At 38.3% G+C, this 14,449-nt stretch overlaps 1 protein-coding gene and 1 pseudogene across 5 annotated transcripts in view; one reads left to right on the forward strand and one right to left on the reverse strand.

Annotated features, from left to right (window-relative positions):
• ZNF45 (zinc finger protein 45) overlaps window positions 1-14,449 on the forward strand; it is a 33,200-nt gene that overhangs the window by 10,841 nt on the left and 7,910 nt on the right. For 4 of the 5 annotated variants that reach the window (XM_012761306.3, XM_012761300.3, XM_012761301.3 and 1 more), the window contains exons 4-7: window positions 3,328-3,490; window positions 5,810-5,856; window positions 7,240-7,366; window positions 8,316-8,414. In XM_012761306.3, the coding sequence (XP_012616760.2) occupies window positions 3,484-3,490; window positions 5,810-5,856; window positions 7,240-7,366; window positions 8,316-8,414 (280 nt within the window). In that variant the 5' untranslated portion in view covers window positions 3,328-3,483. Of the gene's footprint in view, window positions 1-769; window positions 817-3,327; window positions 3,491-5,809; window positions 5,857-7,239; window positions 7,367-8,315; window positions 8,415-14,449 lie in introns of all 5 variants that reach the window. The other variant, XM_075993151.1, reaches the window with a different exon arrangement.
• On the reverse strand, window positions 13,350-14,071 carry LOC142861138 (HAUS augmin-like complex subunit 2; annotated as a pseudogene).

Here is a 14,449-nt window from a genome sequence, read left to right on the forward strand (position 1 = left end):
TCCTAGCACTCTGAGAGGCCGAGGTTGGCGATTGCTCGAAGTCAGGAGTTCGAAACCAGCCTGAGCAAGAGCGAGACCCCTGTCTCTACTATAAATAGAAAGAAATTAATTGGCCAACTAATATATATAGAAAAAATTAGCTGGGCATGGTGGCACATGCCTGTAGTCCCAGCTACTCGGGAGGCTGAGGCAGCAGGATTGCTTGAGCCCAGGAGTTTGAGGTTGCTGTGAGCTAGGCTGACTCCATGGCACTCACTGTAGCCTGGGGAACAAAGCAAGACTCTGTCTCAAAAAAAAAAAAAAAAAAAAAAGATTCAATTTTTTTTTATTTGCATTGTAATAGTGGTGATGAGAACAGTTGACATTTCTTGGGTGTTTCTTATGACTTGAATAATTTCCAATGCTTTACATAAATTCATTCATTTATTTTTCACAACAGTCCTGTTCTTATTCTCATTTTAAAGATGAAGAAACAAGCACAGACAAGTTAATTGAACAAATGACCTGGTGGCACAGTCAGCAAGGGGCACAGAGTTAGAATCAAGCCTCAGCAGCTAGGATGGAAACCTAACTCTAATGCTCAGTAACCTTGGGCAAGTTACTTAATCTTTCTGTGCCTCAGTTTTCTTACCTACCAAGTAGGGATAATATCAATACCTACCTCCTAAGGTTTCTGTCAAGATTAAAAGATATGTAAAGTACTTGAAATAGTGCCTGGCACGTAGTCAGCCCTCTATTACATACTAAAGATGGCTGTTATCTTCTATAGATGATTATGCAACATGAAAAATGCAACAAGTTACTGAAGGGGCAAAGGTATATTTTAAGTATTCTTTTCTTCCCCACCTTCCACTTTCGATACTTCATCTCTATCATATATTTGATCAAAAATGTATTGTTTATGATAAGGATTGTTTAAACCTATAACTAACACTAGTTTTCTGTCTTTTGAATTAAATGAGTCCCTGGGGGTTGATTATATGGTCTATATTGCTTTGATGAAAAGGTCTAAACCTGTGCTATCTAATATGGTAGCCATTAACTATATGTGATTATTGAGCCTCCGAAATGTGGTTAGTTAGTGAAGACACAGTAGACTTCAAAGACATAATATGAAAAAAAATGTAAACTATCTCAATAATGTTTTATATTGATTATAAGTTAAAGTGATAATATTTCCGATATATTGGGTTAAAGGAAATATATTGTTAAAATTAAGCTCATTTGCTTCATTTTATCTTCTTAAATGTGGCTATGGGAAAATTTTAAATTACACAACTAGCTTGCATTGTGTTTCTGTTGGACAACACTGGTCTGAAGGAAAGCCTCCTTTTTCACTCTGAGAATTTACCTCCAGAGGCATTTACCAGTTATTGTGCTGCTCTTTCCTCCTAGGGAGAGCTCTAGGGGCATCATATATTAGAGAGGAGCAGGTAGCTGGTAACCAGGCCTGAGTGCCAGGCCCAGCTCTGCCGCTGGCTTCCTGGGTGCCCTTTGGCAAGTCCATCGACTCCTTGAGAGGCAGTGTAGAATAATGCAGTGGTTCTTGAACTGCCATCACATCAGAATCTCCTGGGGAACTTGGCAAAAAATATAGAGACTCAGACCTTACACTACTTCAATGAGCTTGAGCTTCTGTGTTCTTTATCAGTAATTCTGATATTGTTAGGATCACTTATTCATCCCAGTGGTGAAGGAGGGCTCCCCACCTGCTATGGTCTGAATGTCCCCCAAAATTCATATGTTGAAACTTAATCCCCACTATGGTGGTATTTAGAGGTTGGGTGTTTTAGAAAGTGATTAAGCCTTATAAGTGAATTAATGCCCTTAAAAAGAGGCTTCTGAAAGAGTTCTCATCTCTTGCTCTTTTGCCATATGAAGACACAGACTTCCTCCCCTTTTCTTTGTCCTTCTGACCCTTCTGCACTGTGAAGACATGGCAAGAAAGCCCTCACCACACACTCATCCTGCTGGAGCCTTGAACTTGGACTTTTCAGATTTCATGACTGAGAAATAAATTACCCAGCTTGTGGAATTTTGTTAAGCAGCATAAATGGACTAAGCCACCCCACTAAATGGCATGAAGTGGCTGAACACACAAACCCTACACTCAGCCTACACAGTTATGATTGGCAATAATTTATTAGTCAACATATATTCACAGCCTAGGGCAGGAGAACAGTGCAGTCCATGCAGGGACAGGTGGGGGGTGCACTAGGAATAGATTCAACAGGTTCAAACCTGTTTTGTTGAGGATCTGGTGGGGCTGATGAGATGAATTGTACCTGAGTCCTATTTATGAAGGTGGCCTAGTGACAACATGGAGAGGTTAATGCCATTGAAAGAAGGTATAGTTCCACTGGAAATCATTATGGTTTGAATTCTGCTCTTCTGCCCACCTTTTTCTGCCTCTTGTTTGTCCTCACATCATAACATTTGTTCTCTGGCAGTTTTTTTTTAGCAATTCTGCTTCTTTTTGGCTGGTAGAGCTCAGTCATCCTCCAGAACTCGGGTTAATCCACGTTAAGAAGCCCCTGCATTGCAATGTGGGTTTAGGAGCCCATTCCTGTGCTGCCAGAGGACCCTGTGCATTACTCTGGCATTTAACCATTTGTAGCATGATTGCTGGTTTCCTGATCACTTGACTGTGAGCATCTTGAGACTAGGGAAATGTATTAAATATCTTTTTTAGTAAGGTTCCCATAAGTGTTCATTGAATTAAGAAACTTAGTTAATGAAGAAGTAATAAGTTAACCTGTCCAGTACTAGTTATACAGGCAATGAAATAGTTGTGATTGTCAATATTTTGATGGACATATTCTGTGGATTCTGTAATAGCAATCCATGTAGGCACTGACTTTGAAGAGGAGAAAGCACCTTCCTAAGATGGTATTTAACAAAATCCCAAGACTCTTTTCCTTCCAAAGATGACCTCAGTCTTACCCAAGGTCAGCAAATATTGTGAAAGACCTAGAGGAATAAATTGGAAATAAAACTCTCCATTTATAGTAGAGACGGGGTCTCACTCTTGCTCAGGCTGGTTTTGAACTCCTGACCTCGAGCAATCCACCCGCCTTGGCCTCCAGAGTGCTAGGATTATAGGCGTGAGCCACCGCGCCCAGCCTAGGTTGATATTATTATTACTCCCAATTTATAGACTTGACATTAAGGAACAAAGTACTAGCAAGTTGGAGATGCCAATATTCCAGTACTATTGGGCTGCTCTGTTCTCTCCTCCCTCAAGCAGCTCCTTTGGTTTCAGAGTACTCTCTCCATTTCTTTGTCTTTCTCTTATCTCTAGCTCTTAAGCTGTCATTTCTCTTTTAGAAGCAACAGAGAGACAAGATTTAGAATACTGGCTCTGATATGAAAGGTAGATTCAGGTACCACTCCTGCCTCTTGACTTCACCAAACCTCAGCTTCCTCACCTGTTGAATGGGAACAATGATTTTCACTATCATCATTTGTTGAGAACTTCCTAAAATGCCAGGTATTGTATAAATTCATTTATTTATTGCCCACAATAATCCTATGATTAAAATTCAGTTTTTATCTCCTTTTTATGGCTGAAGATAGGCACAGAGGTTTAGGTAGTAGGACCAAGGTTATATGACTGGTACAACAGTAGCTTCTTCACAATTGTATGTTGAGTACCTTCATGAAATAATGTGCACCAAATGCTTTATAAGGCCTCTAACATGTATGTATTCTTCATTTAATGTTAAACATTACCATTTATTTTTAACCATTATTTAACCATTATTATATTTAACCATTACCATTATTTTATGATTATTATAGCTTATTAATTTCAATGACATATTAATTATCTAACTTATGGTTGCATAAATCTTGCAGAGTCACAGGATTTTATCAAATTTGCTTTATCTCCATGATAGTCTTTTTTTTTTAATTTTATTTTTATTTATTTATTTATTTATTTATTTATTTATTTTTTCGGCATATTATGGGGGTACAGATTTTAAGGTTTCAATAAATGCCCTTCCCCCCTGCCCCCACAAGTCTGAGTTTCCAGCATGAGTATCCCCCAGATGGTACGCATCTCACTCATTATATATGTATATACCTACGCCCTCCCACTTGCCCTATACCCTATTACTGTAGTACCTATGTGTCCACTTAGGTGCTACTCGATAGTCTTTTTTTTGAGACAGAGTCTCACTTTGTTGTCCGGGCTAGAGTGCTGTGCTGGGCGCAAGCAATCCTTCTGCCTCAGCCTCCCGAGTAGCTGGGACTACAGGCATGTGCCACAATGTCCAGTTAATTTTTTTTCTATATATTTTTAGTTGTCCAGCTAATTTCTTTCTAATTTTTTTTTTTTAGTAGAGACAGAGTCTCACTCTTGCTCAGGCTGGTCTCGAACTCCTGAGCTCAAACGATCCACGTGCCTCGCCCTCCCAGAGTGCTAGGATTACAGGCCTGAGCCACTGTGCCTGGCCTCATAATAGTCTTTTGAAGGTCCTACTGTTAACAGTAAATTTTGCAAGGTCTTATACCTTCTAAAAACCAGTCATTGATATAGTCAAATTCCTAGAGGCAAATTGGTTTACCAGGGACTGGGGTAGGAGAATGGGAAATCATTGCTATAAGAATTTCAGTTGGGATGATGAAAGAGTCCTGGAGATGGACAGTGGTAATGGTTGCATGACGGCGCAAATGTACTTACTTAACTATATACTTAAAGAATGGTTAAAATGGTAAATTTTATGTTATATATTTTACCACCAAAAAAAAAAACCAGTCATCTATGTACAGTAGTCTCCACTTATTCGCAGGGGATGTGTTCCAGGGCTCCTAGTGAATGTCTGAAACCCCAGATAGTACTCAACCCTGTATATACTATGTTGTTTCCTATATGTATATACCTATGATAAAGTTTAATTTATAAATTACGCACAGTAAGAGAATAACAATAACTAATAATAAAATAGAACAATTTAAAAAATATAACAATATACTATAATATAGTTATGTGTATGTGGTTTCTTTCTTTCTCAAAATATCTTACTGTACTGTACTCGCCTATTTTTGGATCACAGTTGACCTCAGGTAGCTGAAACCATGGAAAGTAAAACTACAGATCAGAGAGGACTACTGTAATCTTAAATGTTATTGCAGAGGCATCAAATTAAGTATGACAAACCAAGAGAGAATAACAGATATCTAAGAGGTGATTTTTTTTTTATGACAGAGCAATGTTCTCTAAAGGCTCATTGATAGAAACCATCTATGAGGACAGTTTTTATGTTACTGAATATTACCTGCTTTTCTGCAACTATGAAATAAGGTACTCTGAAAGTGTTCTCTGAACTTTCTTCCTACTCATTTAATTCTTACTACAATCCTATCAGATTATTTTCTCATTGTTAATTTCTCCATTTTATGGTTGAAAAATTGAGGCATGGAGATGTTAATAATTTGTCTGAGATTTCACAGCTAATAAATAGCAGTGCCATGAATCTAGACATGTGGCCCCAGAGATTACTCTCTTAACCTGCATACTTTACTATCAATTTCTACTCTTTCTGGAATCATAGTTATACCTTGAGAGACACAAGGAGAACTTGTGTTAAGGGAACACTATGTGTGGTTGGGCAGTTCACTCACTGTGGGTTCTCAGAGCCAAAGAGATAAGTGGTGTCTGGAATCCAGCGTACACTCTGCTCATCAGGCCACCCTGAGGAAGGGACACTGTGGCTGTTTCAAGTAAAACAGCCATATGGGTTATCAATATCCTTGGCCAAACACTCATAGCTTTATTCCTCTCTCCCACATATGCCTTCCTAAGACTTGGCCTTTCCCCAGAAGCAGGAGGACAAGATGACCAAGTCCGAGGTGAGTTGGGCTTCCCTTTCTAGGTTATAATTGCCCTCTCATTTCTCAAAGATTACACAGATCTTATTCTCTTTCTTGGGAAGGATTAAGGAGAAAAGTAGACATTTGAGAACCTCTTGTGTGCCAGGTGCTTGCTACTTTTTATTTTAGTATAGTTTAATTTTTGTTGTTTTATTTTATGACTAAGCATAAAATAGAAAAGTCTATAACAGGGATAAAAGTCTCCCATTTTTCTACTATTTCCCTTATAAAACAACTGTTTTTATTTTCCCATGTTCTTTTCCTCATATGCATTCATGACTGTGTATTTGTAATCATTGTATAGGTAAAATTTTTAAATTACGTCTTTTCTAATATTATATACCCTACATTTTTAATGGCTACATTATATTCCCTAGAATTGATGTACTTTGTGGTATGTGTGTGAGATAAGTTTTCTCTATTCAGGAACATGTACGTATTAATAATTTAGAATTTTTATAACCATTATCCCCAAAAAGGAATTTGAAGGAGTTTTACTATTATTTATTCCTAATGTTAAGACATAAATTGCTACTGAGAAAAAAATAATGTAAAAAAAAAATATTCCAAATGTCTTAGGAACACTAAATTGAAAAAGGACTTTCGATATATGGTAGTTTAAGTATTTTGTATGTAGAATATTCCAATATGATATGATGCAACATGATGTAACTGATCAGAGAAAATATTATTAGATATTTCCACATAAGAAAGCTAGATTTTTCTTACCCATTCCTGAGTTATAACTTGTGCATGTTTATTTACTGGTTTGTATTTTTTAATTCATGTATTAATTTATTTTATCAAAGTAATAATGTACCTAATTTTAAAAGTACAGTAGTACAAGAATACTTGCTAAGTACTTTACTTTTCTTACTGCATTTATTCCTCAGACCAACCTTATGAAGCATTACTTGGTCTCATATACATTTTAATTACTGATCAAATTGCCTAGGATTTAATAAAATTGGTTATATTCAGTGCTGTCTATGGTATACTTATATTCTCTTAGGAGAAGGATAAGATAGGGGACAAAACTGAAAAGAAAATCAGCCATTGTATATCATAATTTTGAAGTTGCATATTCTTTGACATTGTAATTTTCACTTCTTGAAACTTATCCTGAGAAAATAGACAGGTAGGCCATTATGTATGTAAAAAATTACTCTTTTCAACACTTACTATGAAAAGGAAAAAACAAAAACAATGTACATTATTTGGAATGTTTAACTATATTAAAGTTGGCTGTGGTCTCAGAATCCAGAACCATTTCCTACACATCTTTTATACTTTTTTCAGTGCTGTCTTTCTTTTAGTGCACCTTTGTTGCAAGATTTAGGTGCAGTTTGTTTGATGTTGTAGGACGCAGTGACGTTCAAGGACGTGGCTGTGATCTTCACTGAGGAGGAGCTGGGGCTGCTGGACCATGCTCAGAGGAAGCTGTACCAAGATGTCATGCTGGAGAATTTCAGGAACGTGGTTTCAGTGGGTGAGGACAGGCACTCTCTGGCTGAGCATGAGCTCGCTCTGATGTCTCTATGTCCTTGGGTGTGAGGGCTTTTGGAGCTCTTGAACAGGTTTTCAGTTTTCTAAGCATCATGTGACACAGATACGGAGTTTTTAAAAGCTGTCTTCCTCGGCTAAAGTGTGTATTTTGTTAATGAACTATAAATTGACAGCATGATTACTCTATGGTTTGTCCTTTTTCAAATTGTGGTCATCTCCAATTAGTGGGTCATGATATACATTTAGTGAATTGTACTACCATTTTTTTTTTTTTTTTTTTTTTTGGAGACAGAGTCTCGCTTTGTTGCCCAGGCTAGAGTGAGTGCCGTGGTGTCAGCCTAGCTCACAGCAACCTCAAACTCCTGGGCTCAAGCAATCCTGCTGCCTCAGCCTCCCAAGTAGCTGGGACTACAGGCATGTGCCACCATGCCTGGCTAATTTTTTCTATATATATTAGTTGGCCAATTAATTTTTTTCTATTTATAGTTGAGACAGGGTCTCACTCTTGCTCAGGCTGGTTTTGAACTCCTGACCTTGAGCAGTCCGCCTGCCTTGGCCTCCCAGAGTGCTAGGATTACAGGCGTGAGCCACCGCGCCCGGCCCGTACCACCATTTTTAAATGAAATAAAATAGGTTAGAAAATATCAGAGCCCTTGGCAAAAACTGCATATTGTAGCAAAATCTGCAGCCTGTTATCGAGAAGAGCATGAAAGACAGTGGAGAGGGTATAATGAAAACACATTTTTTCCAGAAATTTATTATACTTATATCTTGGGTATTTGTATGAAATTTATTTCCTTCAATGGGTCATGATTAAAAGTTTGGAAAATACTAATTTTGATGTCCTGAAGATGATAACGTAAGACCAACAATTTTTAGTTATTTCGGGCTCTAATGTAGTAATTATAAATTATGTCCTTGCTTTTTCCCAGGGCACCCATCCTTCAAACCAGATGGTATTTCCCAGTTAGAGAGAGAAGAAAAGCTCTGGATAATGAAGACAGCAGCTACTCAGAGTGGTAACTCCTCAGGTGAGAGCTGTGTGGCTCTGAGTCTATCCTGTTCCTTGTCACCTCCAGAGCTTTGGCGGTGGCCTAAGCCAATGCCTATGCTGTGGGTTACTGCAGCAGTCTTTGTACTGCTCTCACTCTTCAGTCTTGCTCTTTTATAGTTGATTCTCCACTTGAATTGATTTTTTTTTTTTTTTTTTTTTTTTGAGACAGAGTCTCACTTTGTTGCCCAGGCTAGAGTGAGTGCCGTGGCGTCAGCCTGGCTCACAGCAACCTCAATCTCCTGGGCTCAGCGATCCTACTGCCTCAGCCTCCCGAGTAGCTGGGACTACAGGCATGTGCCACCATGCCCGGCTAATTTTCTTTTTTTTGTATATATATTTTTAGTTGGTCAATTAGTTTATTTCTATTTTTGGTAGACACGGGGTCTCGCTCAGGCTGATTTCGAACTCCTGACCTTGAGCAATCCGCCCGCCTCGGCCTCCCAGAGTGCTAGGATTACAGGCGTGAGCCACCACGCCCGGCTGAATTGATTTTTTTTTTTTTTTTGAGACAGAGTCTCACTCTGTTGCCTGGGCTAGAGTGCCGTGACATCAGCCTAGCTCACAGCAACCTCAAACTTCTGGGCTCCAGCAATCCTCCCGCCTCTGTCTCCCGAGTAGCTGGGACTGCAGGCATGCGCCACCATGCCCAGCTAATTTTTTTCTATATATATTTTTAGTTGGCCTATTAATTTCTTTCTATTTTTAGTAGAGATGGGGTCTCACTCTTGCTCAGGCTGGTTTTGAACTCCTAACCTTGAGCAATCCTCCCGCCTCGGCCTCCCAGAGTGCTAGGATTACAGGTGTGAGCCACTGTGCCTGGCCGAATTCATTCTTTTGAATGTTAGTCCTATCGCATCATTCTCTGCACAGAACCTCCGATAGCCTCTTACTTGATTCAGAGTAAAATCCAGGTGCTTATAATGCTTATGATATCCCACATGTCTGTTCCTCCCTCTTTCCCCATCCCTCTGTAAATATGACCAATGACTTTTCCCTCCTTGTCAGTTCCATCCACACTGGCCAAGGATGTTCCTGCCTCATCATCCATTAATTTATCCTCTTTCTGTCAGGACTACGTTTTCACTCTGTCATCCTCTTGGACTCTCCATTCAGGTCTGTTCTCAGATGTAACATCATAACTAAGGCTTCCCATGACCACTCTCTTAATTATACCTTCTCCTTCACTCCCCCTGCCCTACCCTGTTTTATTTTACATGTAAGCACTGACCACCACTTACCATATTAACATACATTTTTGTTTACTTCTTTATCTCACTACATTCACACTGGGGTGTAATCTCAGAACAGGAGAAATTTTGTCTGTTTGTTTATTGCTATATTGTCAGTATATAGAACAGACTTGGTAGAATGCAGATGTGCTGTAAATATGTATTGAATGAGTTAATAATGTTTACCTGGGCTTTCTTCCATTAAGTCACAGAGATGCTTAAAGATTGGTAAACAAAAAAGTGTGATGAAGGCATAGACCAGAACAGTTTTCTTTTCCTGATGAATGCCTAATCTAATTTTAATATATTTGATGCTTTTGGATATATGTAGATAGGTATCCATTAATCTACTATCTTAGTTTATTTAGGTTACTATAATAAAATACCTTAGAGTGGGTGTCTTATAAACAGAAATTTTCTTCTAATCATTCTGGAGGCTGGAAAGTCCAAGTTCAGGGTACCAGCAGATGCAATTTCTAGTGAGAGTCTAGTTTCTGGTTCACAGATAGTGCCTTCTTGCTATGTCCTTATGTGGAAGGGGCAAGAGGTCTCTCTTGGGCCTCTTTTATTTATTTATTTATTTTTATTTATATTTATTTATTTATTTTTTGAGACAGAGTCTCGTTTTGTTGGCCAGGCTACAGTGAGTGCTGTGGCGTCAGCCTAGCTCACAGCAACCTCAATCTCCTGGGCTCAAGCAATCCTGCTGCCTCAGCCTCCCAAGTAGCTGGGACTGCAGGCATGCACCACCATGCCTGGCTAATTTTTCTATATATATTAGTTGGCCAATTAATTTCTTTCTATTTATAGTTGAGACAGGGTCTCACTCTTGCTCAGGTTGGTTTTGAACTCCTGACCTCGAGCAGTCCGCCTGCCTTGGCCTCCCAGAGTGCTAGGATTACAGGCGTGAGCCACCGCACCTGGCCATCTTGGGCCTCTTTTATAAGGGCACTAATCGCATTCATGAGGGCTCCACCCTCATGGCCTAATCACCTCCCTAATACCATCACCTTGGGAGTTAGGATTTCAGCATATTAATTGCGAAGAGACACACATATTGAGACCATGGTACCCCCACATCTAATGAAAGCTTAGCTTAGCTTTCCAGTTGTAATCAAATTGAATGTTTCCCCTGTGTGGTTTTCCTATAATCTTTAGTAGTGAATCATACTTACTTGGTGAAGAACTACTTTTTAGAAAAGATTAATTCTCATAAGCCACTTCTTACGCAGATCCCCTATAAAAGAAAATAGCTATACTTTACATAAGGAAAGAAAAATCTTGAGTCTTTCCCTTTAAGGATGTTCCTTGTGACAGTTGTCTACTTCTTCCAAAGAGAGTTACAGCAAAGAATGTTACCTATCATTTTAGTCATCCATATTCAAAAATACAGTCTACATGTCCATGCCTTTGTTTTCTACAAACTTAGCCACTAAACAAATAAATGTTATAGAAGATAGCCATTAAATAAACATATATTAAAGAAGATAGATTTTAGGCAGTTTTCCCTTCATTCTAATAAAGGCCTAACATATTTTCAATTAGAAACATATTAATAATTGAATGGGCAGAATTAGGAAATCACCCTCCTCAAATTGACACATTCTCAGGAAGACACAAAAGATCACATTTAAAAGTAATAACTTGCAAGTTGTGTACAGAAACAACAAATTTTGTAGGTACGAACTTAAACACATTTATCTATCATATTTTCCAAGTTTCCATCCTTAAAACATAACTTTCCATTTGAACAGTTTAATTGTTTGATTGAGGAATTAATACCTTTCTTAATCATTTAGGCTAGTGGCTTTCAAACTTTTTTGAGTATGAGTAATAGTAAGAAATACATTTTATATCATAAATGGTACAAACATTCATGTACAAGGGCTGTCCTACAGTATCCAGCCATGTAATATGTTCTCATATTAACAATGGCTGAATACTTTCTGGACAGCCCTCGTGTAAAGTGAGTGAGTGAGTGTGTTTGTGTGTGTGTGTTGTGTAGTCTTAATGATCTTAAGCATTTATGCAGAGAGATGCCTTTACTGCTTACAAAGCATCTCTGATATTTTTCTATTCTCTTAATGCTTATCATACTACTAAGTTTATTTCCAACTCACTAATGAGTCCCAGCCTTCTGTTTGAAAACCAGTGGTCCATATAGGGAAATTTATCTACAATATATTCCTCGATTTTTTTACAGTCAACTTTCAGAGACAACATTATTCATGAGTTGACTTCCATTTGAAAAAGGAAAAATTTCAAACAGATGGGAGGAAAGAACAAAACTTTCAGAAACAATCAATCCATAGGCCCCATGCCACTTTTATGCTTTGTGATTTTTTTTCTCTCAAGTAATTGTTACCATGATTTTGTGATCAGCATGATTTTCTTAACAGCATCCACTTAGCTTAGCCCTACATCTAGTTAAGGCTTTCACCTTCCCCATGATATACCCTGTAAAGCAGTTGGTGTTTCTCATCCCTTTGCTATTATGGATAGCTTGTTTGAAAAAGCTCTTTTTATTTTGTAACTTGGCTGGAAGTCCCCCCAATGAAGTCAAACTGGGATTCATTTATTAAACACTATGTGTCAGGCAGTGTTCTTGGAGTGGTGATAAAATAGTGAACTATATAAAATGCTTGTTCTCTTGGATATAAAGGCATAAACAAAATAATAGGACAGGGCCGGGCATGGTGGCTCATGCCTGTAATCCTAGCACTCTGGGAGGCTGAGGCAGGCGGATCGCTCAAGGTCAGGAGTTCGAAACCAGCCTGAGCAAGAGTGAGACCCTGTCTCTACTAAAAATAGAAAGAAATTAGCTGACAAACTAAAAATATATAGAAAAAAATTAGCTGGGCATGGTGGCACATGTCTGTTGTCCCAGCTTCTCAGGAGGCTGAGGCAGAAGGATCGCCTGAGCCCAGGAGTTTGAGGTTGCTGTAAGCTAGGCTGATGCCACGGCACTCTAACCGGGGATACAGAGTGAGACTCTGTCTCAAAAAGAAAAAAAAATAAAAACAAAATGATAGGACATATATAGTTTGTCAAAGGATAATAGGCGCTGTGTAAAAACAAAACAGGTGAATGGAAATCACCAAACAGTTGTATGGTGGACAGGGAGAATTTACTGTTTGATATTTGGTGATAAAAGAGGACTAGCTGATAAAGCATTATTTGAAAAGAGACCTTAATAAGAAATAAGGAGCAAGCCAGGATGCTAATTGGTGGAACAAAGTTCCCAGAGAACATAACTCTTCCTGTCTAGTGTTAACTTTGAGGTCTGTACTCTTGCCCTACTTATTTCCTCCTCACAAGTTCTTGCTCTGTTTTAAAAGATTAGATTCTAATTTTTTACCTTTTTTGCCGCTGGAGGTTATAGAAGCTTTAATTGTGATCATGCTTTAGAATAATATTTGTTACTACCATAATCTTCTTCTCCCAGTTGTTCTCATAGAGGATCTTCCCCAGCAAGAGGTAAAAGACCACTATCTGTTTATATTCAAACTTAGATGATGAGTTATTTTCTTTCCCAAACATCTGTCTTTATAACCAGTACAGTGTCTCCAAGGTGCCTAATGTTGGAGTAAACTTCAAATGAAATCATCCAAAGCAAAGGTTTTTGACATTGCTAGGGGATATCTGATAATCTATCTGTAGGAGTATTGCTGGACATTTTTTTTTTTTTTTTTTTTTTTCAATTCAAGAAAACTCTTCTAATTCAGAAACATGCATTTTTTAAAAAGACAATAAAGAATTTACTGCTTAAGAAATGGTTAATTCACTTATGTTAATAGATCATCATAATTATATATAGTCTTGAGTAGCTTTACTGAAAAGTGAAATAAAAATATATGAAAAACAAAGAAAAAGTCATTTTGGTCTTAATGAACCTGAATCCTCCAATATAAAGAGGGCTCTTTCAGTATTGCTAGCAGCAAAGCCTATAAAATATGTCACAAGTGATTAGAAATAGACTTTATATATGACTATATATAATTAAGCAAAAATAAAATTGATGATCACTTGGCAATAACAGTTTAGACATGAACTTTAGAAGTAAAAGGTAAAGGAGGCATAATAATGTCATGTTTATGAAGATAATTTTCTTCAGCTAATATTTTGGGGATACAAGAAGAAACTTCATTTTGCTGTTTTCGCCACTTGAGTATATTCTCTGCTAGTTCTTCTGTCTCAGTCACCAAAACATCCATCTTTGCAAAAGCCTTGCTCATTTTCTTTAGATTTGTATTTAAATGAGGGATATTTCTAATTGTTTCAAGATGGCTTTCTAATTTCTCAATGAAAGTCACAGCCAACTCCAACAAATGTACCAAATATCTGAGTGACTATCCCTGAAGCTACGAAGTGGCTCAACAGTAGCCCAGCACCGTTTGGCGCCCATGCCGGGTCCCAGGGGTTGGCAGAAGCCATGGCTCCAACACACCTCCCCGGACGGCGCCAAGAGTGAATGGAACCTATTGCTGGACATTTTGAGCAGGACCATTTTGTTCAGATGTCCATGCAGTAAGCAAAATTATGTGAAAGCTATTTACTTGATGCAGCAAAAGATGAGGACTTTAGTGAGGTGCAACTTCTTGGTAAAGGTTTCCTAGAAAGTTTTTGTTTTTTTTTTTGTTTTTTTTTTGAGACAGAGTCTCACTTTGTTGCCTAGGCTAGAGTGAGTGCCGTGGCGTCAGCCTAGCTCACAGCAACCTCAGACTCCTGGGCTCAAGCGATCCTTCTGTCTCAGCCTCCCAAGTAGCTGGGACTACAGGCATGC

The sequence above is a fragment of the Microcebus murinus genome, chromosome 16 (genome assembly GCF_040939455.1).
Source record: "Microcebus murinus isolate Inina chromosome 16, M.murinus_Inina_mat1.0, whole genome shotgun sequence".
Lineage (NCBI taxonomy): Eukaryota > Metazoa > Chordata > Mammalia > Primates > Cheirogaleidae > Microcebus > Microcebus murinus.